This window comes from Coregonus lavaretus, assembly GCF_964263955.1.
Source record: "Coregonus lavaretus genome assembly, chromosome: 7".
In the NCBI taxonomy this organism is placed as follows: domain Eukaryota; kingdom Metazoa; phylum Chordata; class Actinopteri; order Salmoniformes; family Salmonidae; genus Coregonus; species Coregonus lavaretus.
In genome coordinates, this window is record NC_139994.1 from 9,194,869 (window position 1) to 9,209,900 (window position 15,032).

Here is a 15,032-nt window from a genome sequence, read left to right on the forward strand (position 1 = left end):
TCACCTGTGTTTGTGATAGTGGGACATCTGCTCAGTTGTCACCTGTGTTTGTGATAGTGGGACATTTACTCAATATTGTGTAGTAGGCTATGTAGTACGGCGATGGTTTTAGAAATGCTGCTTTGTTATGTGTTATTTCTTGTGTTTTTTAAAAGAAGGTTGACGACATCCGATCCTCATTTATTAAGTCAAATGACACCGCTGGTCCTGCTCACACTGCCCTACCCTATGCTTTGACTTCTTTCTCCCCTCTCTCTCCAGATGAAATCTTGCGACTTGTGACGGCCGGCCGCCCAACAACCTGCCCGCTTGACCCTATCCCCTCCTCTCTTCTCCAGACCATTTCCGGAGACCTTCTCCCTTACCTCACCTCGCTCATCAACTCATCCTTGACCGCTGGCCATGTCCCTTCCGTCTTCAAGAGAGCGAGAGTTGCACCCCTCCTCAAAAAACCTACACTCGATCCCTCCAATGTCAACAACTACAGACCAGTATCCCTTCTTTATTTTCTCTCCAAAACTCTTGAGCGTGCCATCTCTAGCCAACTCTCCTGCTATCTCTCTCAGAATGACCTTCTTGATCCAAACCAGTCAGGTTTCAAGACTGGTCATTCAACTGAGACTGCTCTTCTCTGTGTCACGGAGGCTCTCCGCACTGCTAAAGCTAACTCTCTCTCCTCTGCTCTTATCCTTCTAGACCTATCCGCTGCCTTTGATACTGTGAACCATCAGATCCTCCTCTCCACCCTCTCCGAGTTGGGTATCTCCGGCGCTGCTCACTCTTGGATTGCGTCCTACCTGACAGGTCGCTCCTACCAGGTGGCATGGCGAGAATCTGTCTCCGCACCACCTGCTCTCACCACTGGTGTCCCCCAGGGCTCAGTTCTAGGCCCTCTCCTATTCTCTCTATACACCAAGTCACTTGGCTCTGTCATATCCTCACATGGTCTCTCCTATCATTGCTACGCAGACGACACACAATAAATTTTCTCTTTTCCCCCTTCTGATAACCAGGTGGCGAATCGCATCTCTGCATGTCTGGCAGACATATCAGTGTGGATGTCGGATCACCACCTCAAGCTGAACCTCGGCAAGACGGAGCTGCTCTTCCTCCCGGGGAAGGACTGCCCGCTCCATGATCTCCCCATCACGGTTGACAACTCCATTGTGTCCTCCTCCCAGAGTGCAAAGAACCTTGGCGTGACCCTGGACAACACCCTGTCGTTCTCCGCTAACATCAAAGCGGTGACCCGATCCTGCAGGTTCATGCTCTACAACATTCGCAGAGTACGACCCTACCTTACACAGAAAGCGGCACAGGTCCTAATCCAGGCACTTGTCATCTCCCGTCTGGATTACTGCAACTCGCTGTTGGCTGGGCTCCCTGCCTGTGCCATTAAACCCCTACAACTTATCCAGAACGCCGCAGCCCGTCTGGTGTTCGACCTTCCCAAGTTCTCTCATGTCCATCCGCTCCTCCGCACACTCCACTGGCTTCCAGTTGAGGCTCGTATCTACTACAAGACCATGGTGCTTGCCTACGGAGCTGTGAGGGGAACAACACCTCCTTACCTTCAGGCTCTGATCAGACCCTACACCCAAACGAGGGCACTACGTTCATCCACCTCTGGCCTGCTAGCTCCCCTACCTCTATGAAAGCACAGTTCCCACTCAGCCCAGTCAAAGCTATTTGCTGCTCTGGCACCACAATGGTGGAACAAGCTCCCCCACGACGCCAGGACAGCGGAGTCACTGACCACCTTCCGGAGACACTTGAAACCCTACCTCTTTAAGGAATACCTGGAATAGTATAAAGTAATCCTTCTACCCCCCCCCCCCCCCCCCCTCCCCCACCCCCCCATAAAAAAAAGTGGCTGTCCCACTGGCTATCATAAGTTGAATGCACCAATTTGTAAGTCGCTCTGGATAAATTTACATTTACATTACATTTTAGTCATTTAGCAGACGCTCTTATCCAGAGCGACTTACAGGAGCAATTAGGGTTAAGTGCCTTGCTCAAGGGCACATTAACGTCATTTAGCAGACGCTCTTAGCCAGAGCGACTCACAAATTGGTGCGTTCACCCTATAGCCAGTGGGATAACCACTTTACAATTGGGGGGGGGGGGGGGGGGGGGTAGAAGGATTCCTTTATCCTATCCCAGGTATTCCTTAAAGAGGTGGGGTTTCAAATGTCTCCGGAAGGTGGTGAGTGACTGTAATGTAAATGTAAATGTAAATGTGTTGGTGGGACTACTCAGTGGTCCCCTGTTAGTGTCTGACATCTCTGTTGATGACCTGTCTGTGTCTGTCAGGTGTTTGCGGTGTTCGGCTTGACCGAACACCTTTCTATGTATTTTGTCCCAATGTGGTAAGAGTTGTCCTTTCTCTCTGCACAGTAGTGATGAGGTGTTGATGTACGGAGCATCTCTCTACTTCTTCATCTTCCTTACTGGCGGAGCCTTCATCTTCACCAACCCCCTCATCGCCGTGGTAACTACCAACCTGGAGGTATCCATGGCCGACTACGACGACAAGAACTCTAACGAGTGTTCGCTGGCTAGCGGTAAGTGTGTCACTCTTTCCGTTTCCCCTATAGTTTCCATGTCACGTTAGTGTTATTCATACCAAGGCTCTGTAACTTCTTCTTGAAAATGTTGTTGATGACACAGGGGGGTGGGGTTGTGTTATGAATTGCATGTCTTCCACATTGTTGTATATTGATTATTACTACAAGCTGCCTTTCAAAATCATCAATACGTTGTTTTCAATCACATATTACCACCCTGTGTATTAAGTCCTCTCTCCCTACACACCACACCAAACTCTCTCCTCAACCCCTCCATTTTAAATAAAAAGATTAGGGATTTGGGGGGGGGGGGGGGGGGTAAATGATCATGAAGGTTTCACAGTGTCTCAAATATACCCAAGGGGATTTAACTTGGAAGCTATTAACAGCGTCTTTCTAAATACATGTTATTTCTTTAAACATTTTAGTTGGTCTCGGTCTAATCTTCAAAACACTTCACATGTATGGCACAGATGTCTAAAGAAAATTAAGTTGGTCGTTTTAAAAACATTCTAGTAGCCAAAGCTTTTGAAAACGTATTTTCCACGTTTATTACCGAATACAAAAGTCAATCCCATGTCTGACTGTGTCATCTCAGGATGATCATTTCATGGGTCGTTAATGTACTGTTCAAGATGTGACATTTAGATGGGTTTGTAAACGTCCAATTACAAACACAGTTTCCATATTCAAAGAATAATAATGTGTCTTATAGAGTCTACAACTTGTCTCCATTATATTACACAAATGTACATGCGTCCGTTAGCAAACTAACAGACAAAGTTAATATCTTCATGGTAAATGGCCCAGCAGTTAATTGCTGTTGCCAAAAGATTATTTGATAGCGATGGCTGACGTGGGTCCAATATGGGTCCAGATGTAGCCTTTCTCTGGACGGATAGGAATGGTGGGGAAAGGACAGCTCCTGGACTTGAAGTACTCCGAGGGGGCGTGGCACACAAACTCCAGGTACTCCATCTTCCTGGGAAGATCCTCCTCTGGACCTATAGAAGCAATCAGAATATTCAGATAATCAGTAACAGAAACATTATCGGCTAGTTTTGGTCTTTGAGTCTACTGTGACATTCCTCCCATATACACAATGTTCAAAAAGAGACAAATAACTTATTTCTGTGTGCTCAAATGTAACTTTAAAAAATGTGACCTAAATACTCAAATTCAATCATCACTCACCAACAATGTAAGTGGCAGGATCAAACAGGTCCTTAGGACTGGCCTGGGTTGGAATCAACCAAGTCAAGGCTGCACTCTTCTCACAGTACTGGTCCTGGATAAAACCTCTGATCTGTGCATAGTACGGCCTCCCATCATCCTCGTCTGTCACTTTGATGACATCTCCTATCTGATAATACACACCCTGCACATTGACAAAAGAAGACAACTATTGCTGACAGTTATACACATTGTATATACATTATCCAACAGATATGTTTGCTAACATACTGTACTGAAGGATTTTTAAAAAGTAAACATACTGTACCTTATAAAAGACTGATTCTGATGTGATGATTGTGGAAACAGATTCTGGTGCTTTGATTGGCTGTGGAAGAAATCCCATTTTGAGGAGCTTCGATTAGAACAACTGTTTGACTTCTGACAATCCAACATAAAGATATCAGAGTTCCTGTGTATTGAACCAATGGTACTTACATTTTTTAGTTTGAAGATGTGTCTTCTTCCTTTTCCTTTGGTAGAGACCTTTTTTTCAGCAGCAGGGGTTTTGTACTTGGTGCTCCTCAACCGTGCTGATCTCCTGTGGATTTCTTGTTTAGACTGTGGGCAAGATGTGTCAAATACCAATATTACATCTTCATCAGGATGACAATGTGGATCATACATGCCTATATGATTGATCTCTGCTTTGCCTTGGAAGTAGAACAGTATGGAGGTACAGCCACTAAGGGGAGCACAGTACAGTACAGTACAGTACACTACAGTGCAGGCCTATGTATATTTTATATGTGCTCAAAACGACAACAAACCTGCTTTCCCCCGCCATTATTCTGCTGTGTGTTGGAGGACGCAGAGGGTCCAGATGCTCCACTGCTGATGCTCCTCCCCGTGCAGTTATTGCACAGGATCTCTCCTTGGTTTCCCTTTTTCCACATAGACGATGAGTTTGTTTTGCAGACAGCGCAACATGGTTTCAAACCCAGCGGCATCTTGAAAGAAAAAATGTGGGCCAGCGAAATGATGAACGCAGAAGCTAGCTACCTAGCTAACTGTTTTCTGGCTAACAACATCAGCAACACGCAACGTAAAGCATGCAACGACAAAGCCGCTCGTGACGGACGGACTTCGAAAAAACAACTACAGCATGCAAATCAAATACAACCATCAATAACCGATAGCTACATCGATTTAGCCCAGACAGCTAGCTAACCAGTCTGTAAAAATGTCTTCTTCCTTCAGCTAGCTCGTGTGGGCCGCACTAAGCAAAGTATACTGCGCCACCTACTGGGATGGAGTGTATTGACAGCCTTATATCGAGGTATTATATTTATCTAACAGGCAAGCTTATTTTTAGTCATTTAGCAGACGCTCTTATCCAGAGCGACTTACAATTAGTGAGTGCATACATTTTTCATACTGTATTGGTGGGGAAAAACAGGCCTACGTAGTCTACTGTAGGCTACACTACTTTTTTTTAACGTCAACATTCGTTCAGAACAATTATATTGATAGCAACAGAAAATGTCGCTCTCAAAAAGTATCAAAAGAAAGATGGATAATGAAAATCGAAGTTTCAGGGAAGAATGTACAGAGAGATATGCGTTCATCTTAACATATTTTAAGTCAGTAGTGTCTTATTTGCAATGAAAATGTCGCTGTTTACAAATAATTCAATCTCAGACGTCATTATAAATCTAACCATTGAACTTTCAAAGTGGCCTTCCCGCCCCAGACAGAGGCCCGACGCAGAAAAAATTGAAGCGTTAACCGCAAACTACACACACACAGCTTTTTTGGCTGATTTGGCCGATTTGGACTTGTCATCTGGAAGGCAGAGGGACCAGGCCGCAGCATTGACAGAGGTGATGGAAGATTTCATCAAGCAGCTGAGGGACAACTTCTCCACCAGATTTGAAGACTACAGCATGCCCAAGGATATCATTGCGTTTGTTCGTGATCCTCTCACAGTCCGCCCAGGTGGAGAATTATCCTCCCTTGCTAAGAAAACGATACCCTCGCTGGATGAGGCCGCAATTCAAACTGAGCTGATTGTAGGATGCTACATTATTGTGAGTGCTTATCCAGGGATATTTAGGTCTCAAGCTGACAGTATTTTCTGTCGTTAAAGGAGCAGGCTATCCCGATGCAGACATTCAGACACAGAATGTCACGACTTCGGCTGAAGCTGCCTCCCCTCCTTGTTCGGGCAGACTTCAGCGTTTTTTCTGTGATTTACCCTCCTGCGCCTGACTCCTTCAACACCACCACATCACAGAATCACCCACCCGAAATATGGAGTCAGCGGGAGAAGAGCGCATGCCTGGAGTCGTGGCACGGGTCCAGGAGCATTCCACGATGCTGGCCAGCTTGGGGGAAGCGATGGATCGGGTTCTTCAGGTCGTCCAATGCCTGGAGAGGAGAGAAGCCGATCTGTCGAGACCAGCTGGCCAAAGGGATCCAGATATCCCAACCACGGGCGTTTGATGGGACGACGGCGCTGTGCCAGGGATTCCTCCTCCAATTGGAGCTTTACTTCGCCAGCATCAGGCCGGAACCATCGGAGCGGGAGAAGGTGTCCATCCTCATTTCCTGCCGCTGTGGGAAAGCCTTGGAGTGGGCCAACGCAGTGTGTAACGAGGGAGGAGCCGCGTTGGAGGACTACAGCGAGTTCGCTTGGTCTTCGCTTGGTCTTCGCTTGGTCTTCGATCACCCGCCCGAGGGTAGAGAGGTGGGTGAGCGACTGGTCCATCTGAGGCAGGGGACGAGGACCGCTCAGGACTTCGCGTTGGAGTTTCGGTCGCTGGCTGCGGGGTCCGGGTGGAACGAGCGGGCCCTGATCGACCATTTCCGGTGCCGTCTGCGGGAGGTGTCCGACGGGAGCTAGCCTGCCGAGACACCATGTTGTCCTTCAACAAACTGGTGGACATGGCCATTCGTTTGGACAACCTGCTGGCAGCCAGAGGACGTCCTGGTAGGGGTCTGCACGTTTCCACCCCGGACGACTCGGATCCCGAGCCGATGGAGCTGGTTGGAGCCGCCGGCCGAGAGAGCGGAGGAGGACAGCGACAGTGCCACTCTGGTGGCACGAAGGGACAATACACCACACGTCGTAGTCAACGTTCTTTTGGGCCAGGAGGTGGCAGGCAGGGCACTCACGCATCACCCCAGGTATCGAACACCCACACTTGTTCAGAGCCCTCTGCTGCGCACTGTACCCTACCTATCCACTTTCCCGATCTCATGGTAGTTCCCCAGTGTAAGGCGTTAGTCGATTCAGGCGCAGCTGGGAACTTTATGGACAGGGCATTCGCACGCCGTCAAGGCATAACATTGGTTACCCTATCCATTCCACTCCCCATCAGAGCACTCGATAGTCGACCAATAGGGTCCGGGATTGTTACGGAAGTCACGATACCAGTCACCATGATCATCCAGGAGACTCATTTTGAGCAGGTAATTTTTTCGATTATTGAATATCCTGCTTTCCCTGTGGTATTAGGTATCCCTTGGCTAGCACTCCACAACCCCACCTTCTCATGGCCGCAGAGGGCTCTCACAGGGTGGTCGCGAGAGTGTCAGGGTAGGTGTCTAGATGTTTCCGTTGGCGCAACCACGGTGGAAAGTCCAGACAGTACCTCCACCGTGCGTATTCCCCTGAATACCTCGATCTGGTGCAAGCGTTCTCTAAAATGCAGGTGACTAAATTACCACCTCATCGGGCGGGGGATTGCGCAATAAACCTCCGGGTAGATGCTGTACCTCCCAGGAGTCATATATACCCCCTGTCACAGGCTGAAACGGTGGCTATGGAAACCTATGTCACCGAGTCCCTGCGCCAGGGGTATATACGTCCCTCCACTTCACCTGCCTCCTCGAGTTTGTTCTTTGTGAAGAAGAAGGACGGAGGTCTGCGCCCGTGCATTGATTATCGACCACTGAACAGGGAGACGATAACATTTAGTTATCCTCTTCCCCTCATTCCTTCGGTGATTGAATCAATGCATGGGGCACGCTTCTTCACCAAATTAGATCTCAGGAGTACGTACAACCTGGTGCGTATCCGAGAGGGAGATAAGTGGAAGACAGCATTCAGCACAACCACGGGGCATTATGAATACCTGGTTATGACCTATGTTTTGATGAATGCTCCCTCAGTTTTCCAGTCCTTTGTGAACGAGGTGTTTCGGGACATGCTTGGTCGCGGTGTAGTGGTCTACATCGATGACATCCTGGTGTATTCCGCTGCGCGCGCCGAGCATGTGTCCCTGGTTCGCAAGGTGCTGGCCCGACTGTTGGAAAATGACCTTTATGCTAAGGCAGAGAAGTGTATGTTTTTCCAGCAGTCCGTCTCCTTCCTTGGATACCGCATTTCCACCTCAGGTGTGGAGATGGAGGGAGATCGCATTTCAGCCATGCGTAATTGGCCGACTCCAACCACGGTTAAGGAGGTGCAGCGCTTCCTTGGCTTTACCAACTACTATCGGAGGTTTATCCGGGGCTTTGGCAAGGTCACAGCTCCCATTACCTCCCTGTTGAAGGGTGGGCCGTCCCGGCTCCGCTGGTCTGCTGAGGCTGACCTGGCCTTCAGCAAACTGCGGGGTCTGTTCACCTCAGCCCCAGTACTGGCCCACCCCGAAATATCACTACTGTTCGTAGTGGAGGTGGATGCGTCTGAGGTTGGGATAGGAGCTGTCCTGTCTCAACGCTCGGGTACGCCACCCAAGCTCCGCCCCTGTGCCTTCTTCTCTAAGAAGCTCAGCCCGGCGGAGCAGAACTACGACGTTGGTGATCGGGAGCTGTTGGCTGTTGTCCGAGCCTTGACCGCGTGGAGGCATTGGCTCGAAGGGGTGAAACACCCTTTCCTCGTCTGGACGGACCACCGTAACCTGGAGTACATCCGGGCAGCGAGGAGGCTGAATCCTCGCCAGGCCAGGTGGGCCCTATTCTTCACCCGGTTTGATTTTACACTATCATACATTCCGGGTACGAAGAACGTGAAGGCAGACTCACTGTCCCGGCTGTATGACACAGAGGAGAGGCCCAAAGACAACACCCCCATACTCCCGGCCTCCAGCATTGTGGCGCCGGTAGTATGGGCGATGGACGTGGATATAGAGCAGGCATTACGCACAGATCCATCTCCACCGCAGTGTCCAGCTGGGCTGCGGTATGTGCCTGCTCTTATCCGTGATCGTCTGATCTTCTGGGCACACACGTCACCCTCCTCTGGTCACCCAGGTATCGACCGTACAGTGCGCTGCTTGAGCGGAAAGTACTGGTGGCCTACCTTGGCTAAGGACGTGAGGGTGTACGTCTCCTCCTGCTCAGTGTGCGCCCAGAGTAAGGCACCTAGGCACCTCCCAACGGGTAAGCTACAACCATTACCAGTTCCACAATGACCATGGTCTCATCTTAGTATTGATTTTCTGACTGATCTTCCCCTCTCCCAAGGTAACACCACCATCCTGGTCATTGTGGACCGCTTCTCCAAGTCCTGCCGCCTCCTTCCTCTGCCCGGTCTCCCCACGGCCCTGCAGACTGCGGAGGCCCTGTTTACTCACGTCTTCCGGCACTACGGGGTGCCAGAGGATATCGTGTCCGACCGAGGTCCCCAGTTCACGTCCAAGGTTTGGAAGGCGTTCATGGAACGTCTTGGGGGTCTCGGTCAGCCTGACCTCTGGGTTCCACCCCGAGTCAAATGGGCAGGTGGAACGAGTAAATCAGGATGTGGGTAGGTTCCTGCGGTCCTACTGCCAGGACCGGCCAGGGGAGTGGTTGGTGTTCTTGCCATGGGAAGAATATGCCCAGAACTCTTTCCGCCACTCCTCTACTAACCTAACACCATTCCAATGTGTTTTAGGTTACCAACCGGTACTGTCACGACTTCGGCCGAGGCTGCCTCCCCTCCTTGTTCGGGCAGGCTTCGGCATTCGTCGTCACCGGAGTACTAACCACTGCCGCCCCAATCATCATCACAATTGTCTTGTCTCATTATCACACACGCCTGGTTCTAATCCCTTAATTAGTCTGTGTATAAGTGTTCCCTCTGCCCCCTTGTCCTTGTGGGTGATTGTTTATTGTGAAGGTTAGTGAAGCTCGGTGGAGCTCGTGTATTTTGTTCGACGGGAGTATTTTCCCGTGTGCCTTGTATTTTCCAGTGCACCTGTTTTGTGCCCTGGAGTGTGTTTGACGCAGTTCTCCGTAAACCTGTATTTTGCAGATTAAAGCCTGTTTTTTCTGTGATTTACCCTCCTGCGCCTGACTCCTTCAACACCAACACATCACAGACATCGCCTTTTTTTCTTTAAATGATTGTTTTATGTAGGATGCTACATTTTTGGCCAGTTGCAATTGTAAGTAGGCCTCATAAAAAAAATCCCACTTCTATAAGGCCATAGCGTTTTTTATTGTGAAAGATGCTGTTAAGCCTCATAGCCTACCTCAGCCAGTTAAGTTATTTTATATAGGCCTAGGCTCGGAAGCAATAGACTCCAATTAAGCCCTCTTGTTGTTTGTAAAGTCAAATTAAAATGAAGATTTTTGTTTAAATGAATAACTGGACTGGTGTAGGTTTTCTCCATCTGTTGCTCTGCAATACTTGCATAACAAGTTAGCTATATTTTCAGCACCAGGCGCTGTTCACCTCCTATTGATTACACTGCGGTTGCAGCTTTACGTTTCAGCACCACCGAATGGTCCGCTGCCTGCTATATTAGTTAGTCTCCTGCATTCTCTCTCCTCATGAATGAAGTTAAAATGTAACTTTTGCCTTATTTAGGTAGGGTAACTTCCTTCTTGGGACATTGCATTTGGAAGTTTTTGCATCTCGGGTCCTTTATTTTTATTTTTATATTGTATATTTGTTTTGAGAAAAAAATATAATTAATTTGGCGGCCTTTGGGGTGGCCAAATAATATTGATGCCGGGTCAGATTTGGCACGTAGGTCACCAGTTGGGGAACCCTGCTCTACTGGTAGAGATACTTGTTTCGGATTTGGGGGGAAATGGAGAGAGAAAAAAACGTATCACGCCTACGTCACTGCTCTAAAAGTAGCGGGGAACTTCCGCTCCTCACAACTTTTTATCAACCGTGTGCCCTTACTACTGAGAAACAGCCTAATCAAGATGTCTGGCAACAACGTGGAAGAGAAAGTGAATCATGCATCTAACAGCAAAGGCATCTCTCTTCCAATGACTCGTGTAAAACTGATCATGAAAAGTTCTCCCGACGTCTCAAGCATCAACCAAGAGGCTCTTCTCCTCACCACCAAAGCAACAGTAAGTTTAGTTCAGTCGGCTGTTTGTTTATTGGCTTAGCTATGCTAGCTAGCTAATGCTATATTAGCTAACGTTACGTATTAGCTAGGCCTACAAGGTAATTTTGCAGTAAGGTCTGAAATGAATGTATACATATACAGACAGTACTAGCTAGCTACTTTCATTAGCTCGAACTTCAATCTCGTGAAGTTTACTAGTTAAGGTAGTTAACTAACCCTGAATGGTTGTAACAGTTAGCTAGCTAACTAACGTTAGCCCCTGTAGTGTCTGAAGGTCTATTGATTTAGCTGATGTTTGCAAATGGTGTAATAGATGAACTTTACTCTGCTTTGCTGAAGCATTTGGAAAAGCATTGCTACATAGGTTTCTTGGAATAGAGGACATTTGGAGATATGTGAAAGCCGGGGATTGGTTTATTAAAATCACGCCATACTATGTCACATAGGATATAAATACCATGTCGTAAACAAAGAAGGGAGGAGACAACATATTGGATCAACAGATTGGCCGTTTCTCTCCAGATATAACTGCAGATATCTGTAAATTAATACTGTGAACTTTGATACAATAAATCTTTATAATCAAAGAACAGTGTAAGCGGACTTCTTATCATCACAGCATAATTAGCAACGTTGACTTGGACACCACACCCCGAAGTGACATTACTGTTGTTGCACAGAAAGTGGAAATATCTTTGGCTGTAACTTCAACGAAAATAGGGTGTAAATTTAACCTGTAGTTAATGCAGTGCCTAAAATTAACACCCGCCAAATGCGGGTAGATTCTGTCATTGGCGGGTAAGAATGTCTAATTCAGCAGCCATGTTGGCGGGGGGGTCACACTCGGGGCTCAACAGTGCGAGTAATTAATAAAAAATAGTCAAGTATGGGCACGTTGGGGTTTATATCAAAATAAATGCAGAAGTTGCTGTTTTCAAAGTATTTCTGCCGTTTTTGTTTCTTATCTGGTTATGCACAAAGATCTGAATCCTAACGTTAAATCTATCCCATCTCGCGCAGCAAAACTGCCTGTATCTACCTGCCACAGTGGCTGGTAGACAAAAACGTTTTAATCTTTGCTACCATGTGGAAGGCAGAGACCGTGGAGGACTGAAAAACAGCTTCTATCTCCAGGCCATCTGACTGTTAAATAGTCACCACTAGCTGGCCTCAGCCCAGTACCACTGCCCTGAACCTTAGTCACTGTTACTACTGGCTACCACCTAGTACTCAACCCTGCATCTTAGAGACTGCTTCCCTATGTACATAGTCATTGAACACTGGTCACTTTAGTAATGTTTACATACTGTTTTACCCACTTCATATGTATATACTGTATTGTAGTCAAGGCTCACCTTATATAACTACTGCTGTCCCTACCGTTTCTATTCATATACTGTCCAGAATGTCTATAAACACATCATATACATATATATTTATATTCCAGACTCTGACATTGCTCTTTCTAATATTTCTTAATTACTTTATTTACATTTTTGGGATTTGCATGTATTGTTGGGTATACTACTGCACTGTTGGAGCTAGGAAGCATTTCGCTAGACCTGCAATAACATCTGTGAAATATGTGTAGGTGACCAATAGAATGTGATTTTATGTGGCTGTAGTGTATCCTCCTTCAGAGCCGTGTAAATAAAAGACTGCCCTCCATCCTAATGATGTCACTGTTAATAAATGGGAACTGTCCCGTGTAATAACTTGATTCATCTCTCTTCTAGGAACTGTTTGTTCAGCACCTAGCTCTCTCCTCGTTCAACAATGGATCAGGGAAAGACAAGACACTCTCGTACAGTGATCTGGCCAATACTGTTGAGGAGACAGAGACTTTTCAGTTTCTCACAGGTACAGAACTATTGTCACCACCACCAGTAACTGCCATTCTCTTCTCTCTGAACATGGATGATCATGACACTGAGATAAAGTAAATCTGTTCCGTATACCGTTTGCAGATATCCTACCAAAGAAGATCTTGGTTCGGGATTACCTGAAGCTTCTAGAGGAAAATCCAATTGAGGAAGCAGACAATTGAAGCAACAACCCCTACAGCAATATTGGTTGTATTGCTAGCATGTAGTCTGTTGAATCTTTTTCTCCAGCTCATTCCTAAAGGAGACCACATCCATACCACTTCCATGCAATGGCATTGTGTAGGCCTACATCTTGATCTCTGAGATTTACTAGAGCATATTATGTTTACTACAATTAAGTTGCCCAGTCATCCGGATCCTGAGCATCCAGTTTTGGGTCAGAAAGAATCTGTATGTGTAATGACTACAGATGAAGCGTTCAAATCATAATTATATGTTGACCATGTACTCGCCCTGGTTTTAATACCAGCTGATGCAAATAGTGCAGTCACAGAGATGAGGGCTTTCATTTGTTTTGGGCATTATGTTTTACAGGAAACCTTGAAGCAAAGGGTGAACAGATCAGGTGCATTTGTATTTAATATTTTTACAATGTCTTCCATACAAGCGATGCAGTTCTCGGGTCAAAGAAAATTTGGCTCATTGGTTGTATCCTTTTATAAAGAGGAACACCTATGCACAGTCTTTGCTAATGCAGACTCTACTTGATATTTGACTTTTTATTCCTTTTATTCATATACTCAATGAAATCTGCAGAAATATAGACATGCAAACCGATTTTCTTTTAGCAACATTTGAATAGGGTATGTGACTAAGGAATATAGAAAGAGACTTTAGGTTTTTACTGTGTTTAGTGTGATCTATTTTCTATACTATTCAGTCACAAACATAGGTAGTTTCAGTCCTGGGTGGCTGCAGGCAGCACTGATTTAATCTTCTCTTATTTAATTTTTTTGTAACAGCTCCTCTCAGATTGTGATGTAAGTTACGCTACAGTAGGCATTGCCACATTTTTTGGTTTTCATGTGACGATTTCATGTGAAATCATCATACAGACTTAATACTACATTTATTGAATTAGTCTAAATATGCTACTGTGTGTTTGTGCAGTTGTACTACAAAGCAGGGTCCTGTAACTGCTAGCATGTGCTGTCTCTAGAATGGAAAGAATGGACTGAACTAAGTAGCCTAACTGTCCAATGAAAACCAAACTTTTAAAAATTCATATTCTGTTAACTCATACCCAAATAAATGTTGTTGACTCACCCTATACTCATATGTGGCCAAAGCATAAATTGAAGAAAATACACTTCAAAAACCCCACCTCAAACTTGGGAGAATCTCAATTGCATACTCCTCGCATCCTCTTCTCACCTTCTCAAATTCCATTGGATGAGAAAGCCAGAGGTCCAGCCCTGTTGACCTTCTCTTCCAATGGGTTTTGAGAAGGGAGAGAGGACACGAGGAGTATGCAATTTAGATTATATCTCAAACTGATGTTTAAAAAAAATACTTGTTATTTCCTCAGAGGATGATGTCATCCTCAGGAGGATGAGCTGGCCAATCTACTTGCACCATTCTGTTGTTGGGGTACTTGAAATAACATACATAGCAATTTTTTGGAAGGAAAACAATCACTCATATTGTAGATATGTCATATTTAATAGAAATCAGGAAACACTGGACAGTTACATTAACAGCTGTGAATATATTTTCTACAAGAGTGAATAACAGCAATTTCGTTCCACCTTGTATATTTTTGTACCTTAGCTTTGTTAATGAAAATAAAATCCTGTTCATTCTATAGACTATTCATTATTCCCTATTTCTGTTGAATTACTGTAGATACAAGTTTTCACCTTGTTGCAACAAAGCATTTACATAAATGTTACAATGTTATACCATACACTATATGAGTGTCACACACAGCTGTACTTAATTCAATAAAAAATCTCTTTATGGTACAGATCTGCAGGCTGGGAGTATAAAAATAGATTTTATTGACATCAAAATCTCCCTGATGCTGTAGGCTTTGCATGTAGTTTGTGTTTTAGATACATGTGATTAAAATACACCTAATAGGAATGTGACGCTATGGAGGAATAAAA

At 45.9% G+C, this 15,032-nt stretch overlaps 2 protein-coding genes across 4 annotated transcripts; one reads left to right on the forward strand and one right to left on the reverse strand.

Annotated features, from left to right (window-relative positions):
• Window positions 1–3,097: 3,097 nt before the first annotated feature.
• On the reverse strand, window positions 3,098–5,018 carry LOC311131690 (GATA zinc finger domain-containing protein 1-like). 3 transcript variants are annotated; one of them, XM_084164797.1, is made up of 5 exons: window positions 4,571–5,018; window positions 4,239–4,361; window positions 4,069–4,128; window positions 3,762–3,945; window positions 3,098–3,571 (listed from the first exon to the last, which is right to left on the reverse strand). In XM_084164797.1, exons 1-5 carry the CDS (start codon window positions 4,748–4,750, stop codon window positions 3,402–3,404), a joined length of 717 nt encoding a protein of 238 aa, XP_084020923.1. In that variant the 5' UTR covers window positions 4,751–5,018; the 3' UTR covers window positions 3,098–3,401. The 3 variants fall into 3 exon arrangements, with proteins under 3 accessions (XP_084020923.1, XP_084020924.1, XP_084020925.1); XM_084164798.1 differs by having other exon boundaries at window positions 3,762–3,930; window positions 4,571–5,016; XM_084164799.1 differs by lacking the exon at window positions 4,069–4,128 and having other exon boundaries at window positions 3,125–3,571; window positions 3,762–3,930; window positions 4,571–4,976.
• Window positions 5,019–10,824: 5,806 nt separating this feature from the next.
• Window positions 10,825–14,728, forward strand: LOC311132629 (chromatin accessibility complex protein 1-like). The gene is made up of 3 exons (XM_084165871.1): window positions 10,825–11,039; window positions 12,775–12,898; window positions 13,006–14,728. Exons 1-3 carry the CDS (start codon window positions 10,887–10,889, stop codon window positions 13,083–13,085), a joined length of 357 nt encoding a protein of 118 aa, XP_084021997.1. The 5' UTR covers window positions 10,825–10,886; the 3' UTR covers window positions 13,086–14,728.
• Window positions 14,729–15,032: the final 304 nt, after the last annotated feature.

What these genes read in the sequence shown, in the direction of transcription:
- LOC311132629 (XM_084165871.1), top strand. Translation starts at nt 10,887, where the DNA reads ATGTCTGGCAACAACGTGGAAGAGAAAGTGAATCATGCATCTAACAGC. An exon ending in TCCTCACCACCAAAGCAACA is followed by an intron (nt 11,040 to 12,774) that starts GTAAGTTTAGTT and finishes TCTCTCTTCTAG; the next exon opens with GAACTGTTTGTTCAGCACCT. An exon ending in GACTTTTCAGTTTCTCACAG is followed by an intron (nt 12,899 to 13,005) that starts GTACAGAACTAT and finishes TACCGTTTGCAG; the next exon opens with ATATCCTACCAAAGAAGATC.
- LOC311131690 (XM_084164797.1), bottom strand. Translation starts at nt 4,750, where the DNA reads ATGCCGCTGGGTTTGAAACCATGTTGCGCTGTCTGCAAAACAAACTCA. An exon ending in ATAATGGCGGGGGAAAGCAG is followed by an intron (nt 4,362 to 4,570) that starts GTTTGTTGTCGT and finishes TCTTGCCCACAG; the next exon opens with TCTAAACAAGAAATCCACAG. An exon ending in ACATCTTCAAACTAAAAAAT is followed by an intron (nt 4,129 to 4,238) that starts GTAAGTACCATT and finishes TTTCTTCCACAG; the next exon opens with CCAATCAAAGCACCAGAATC.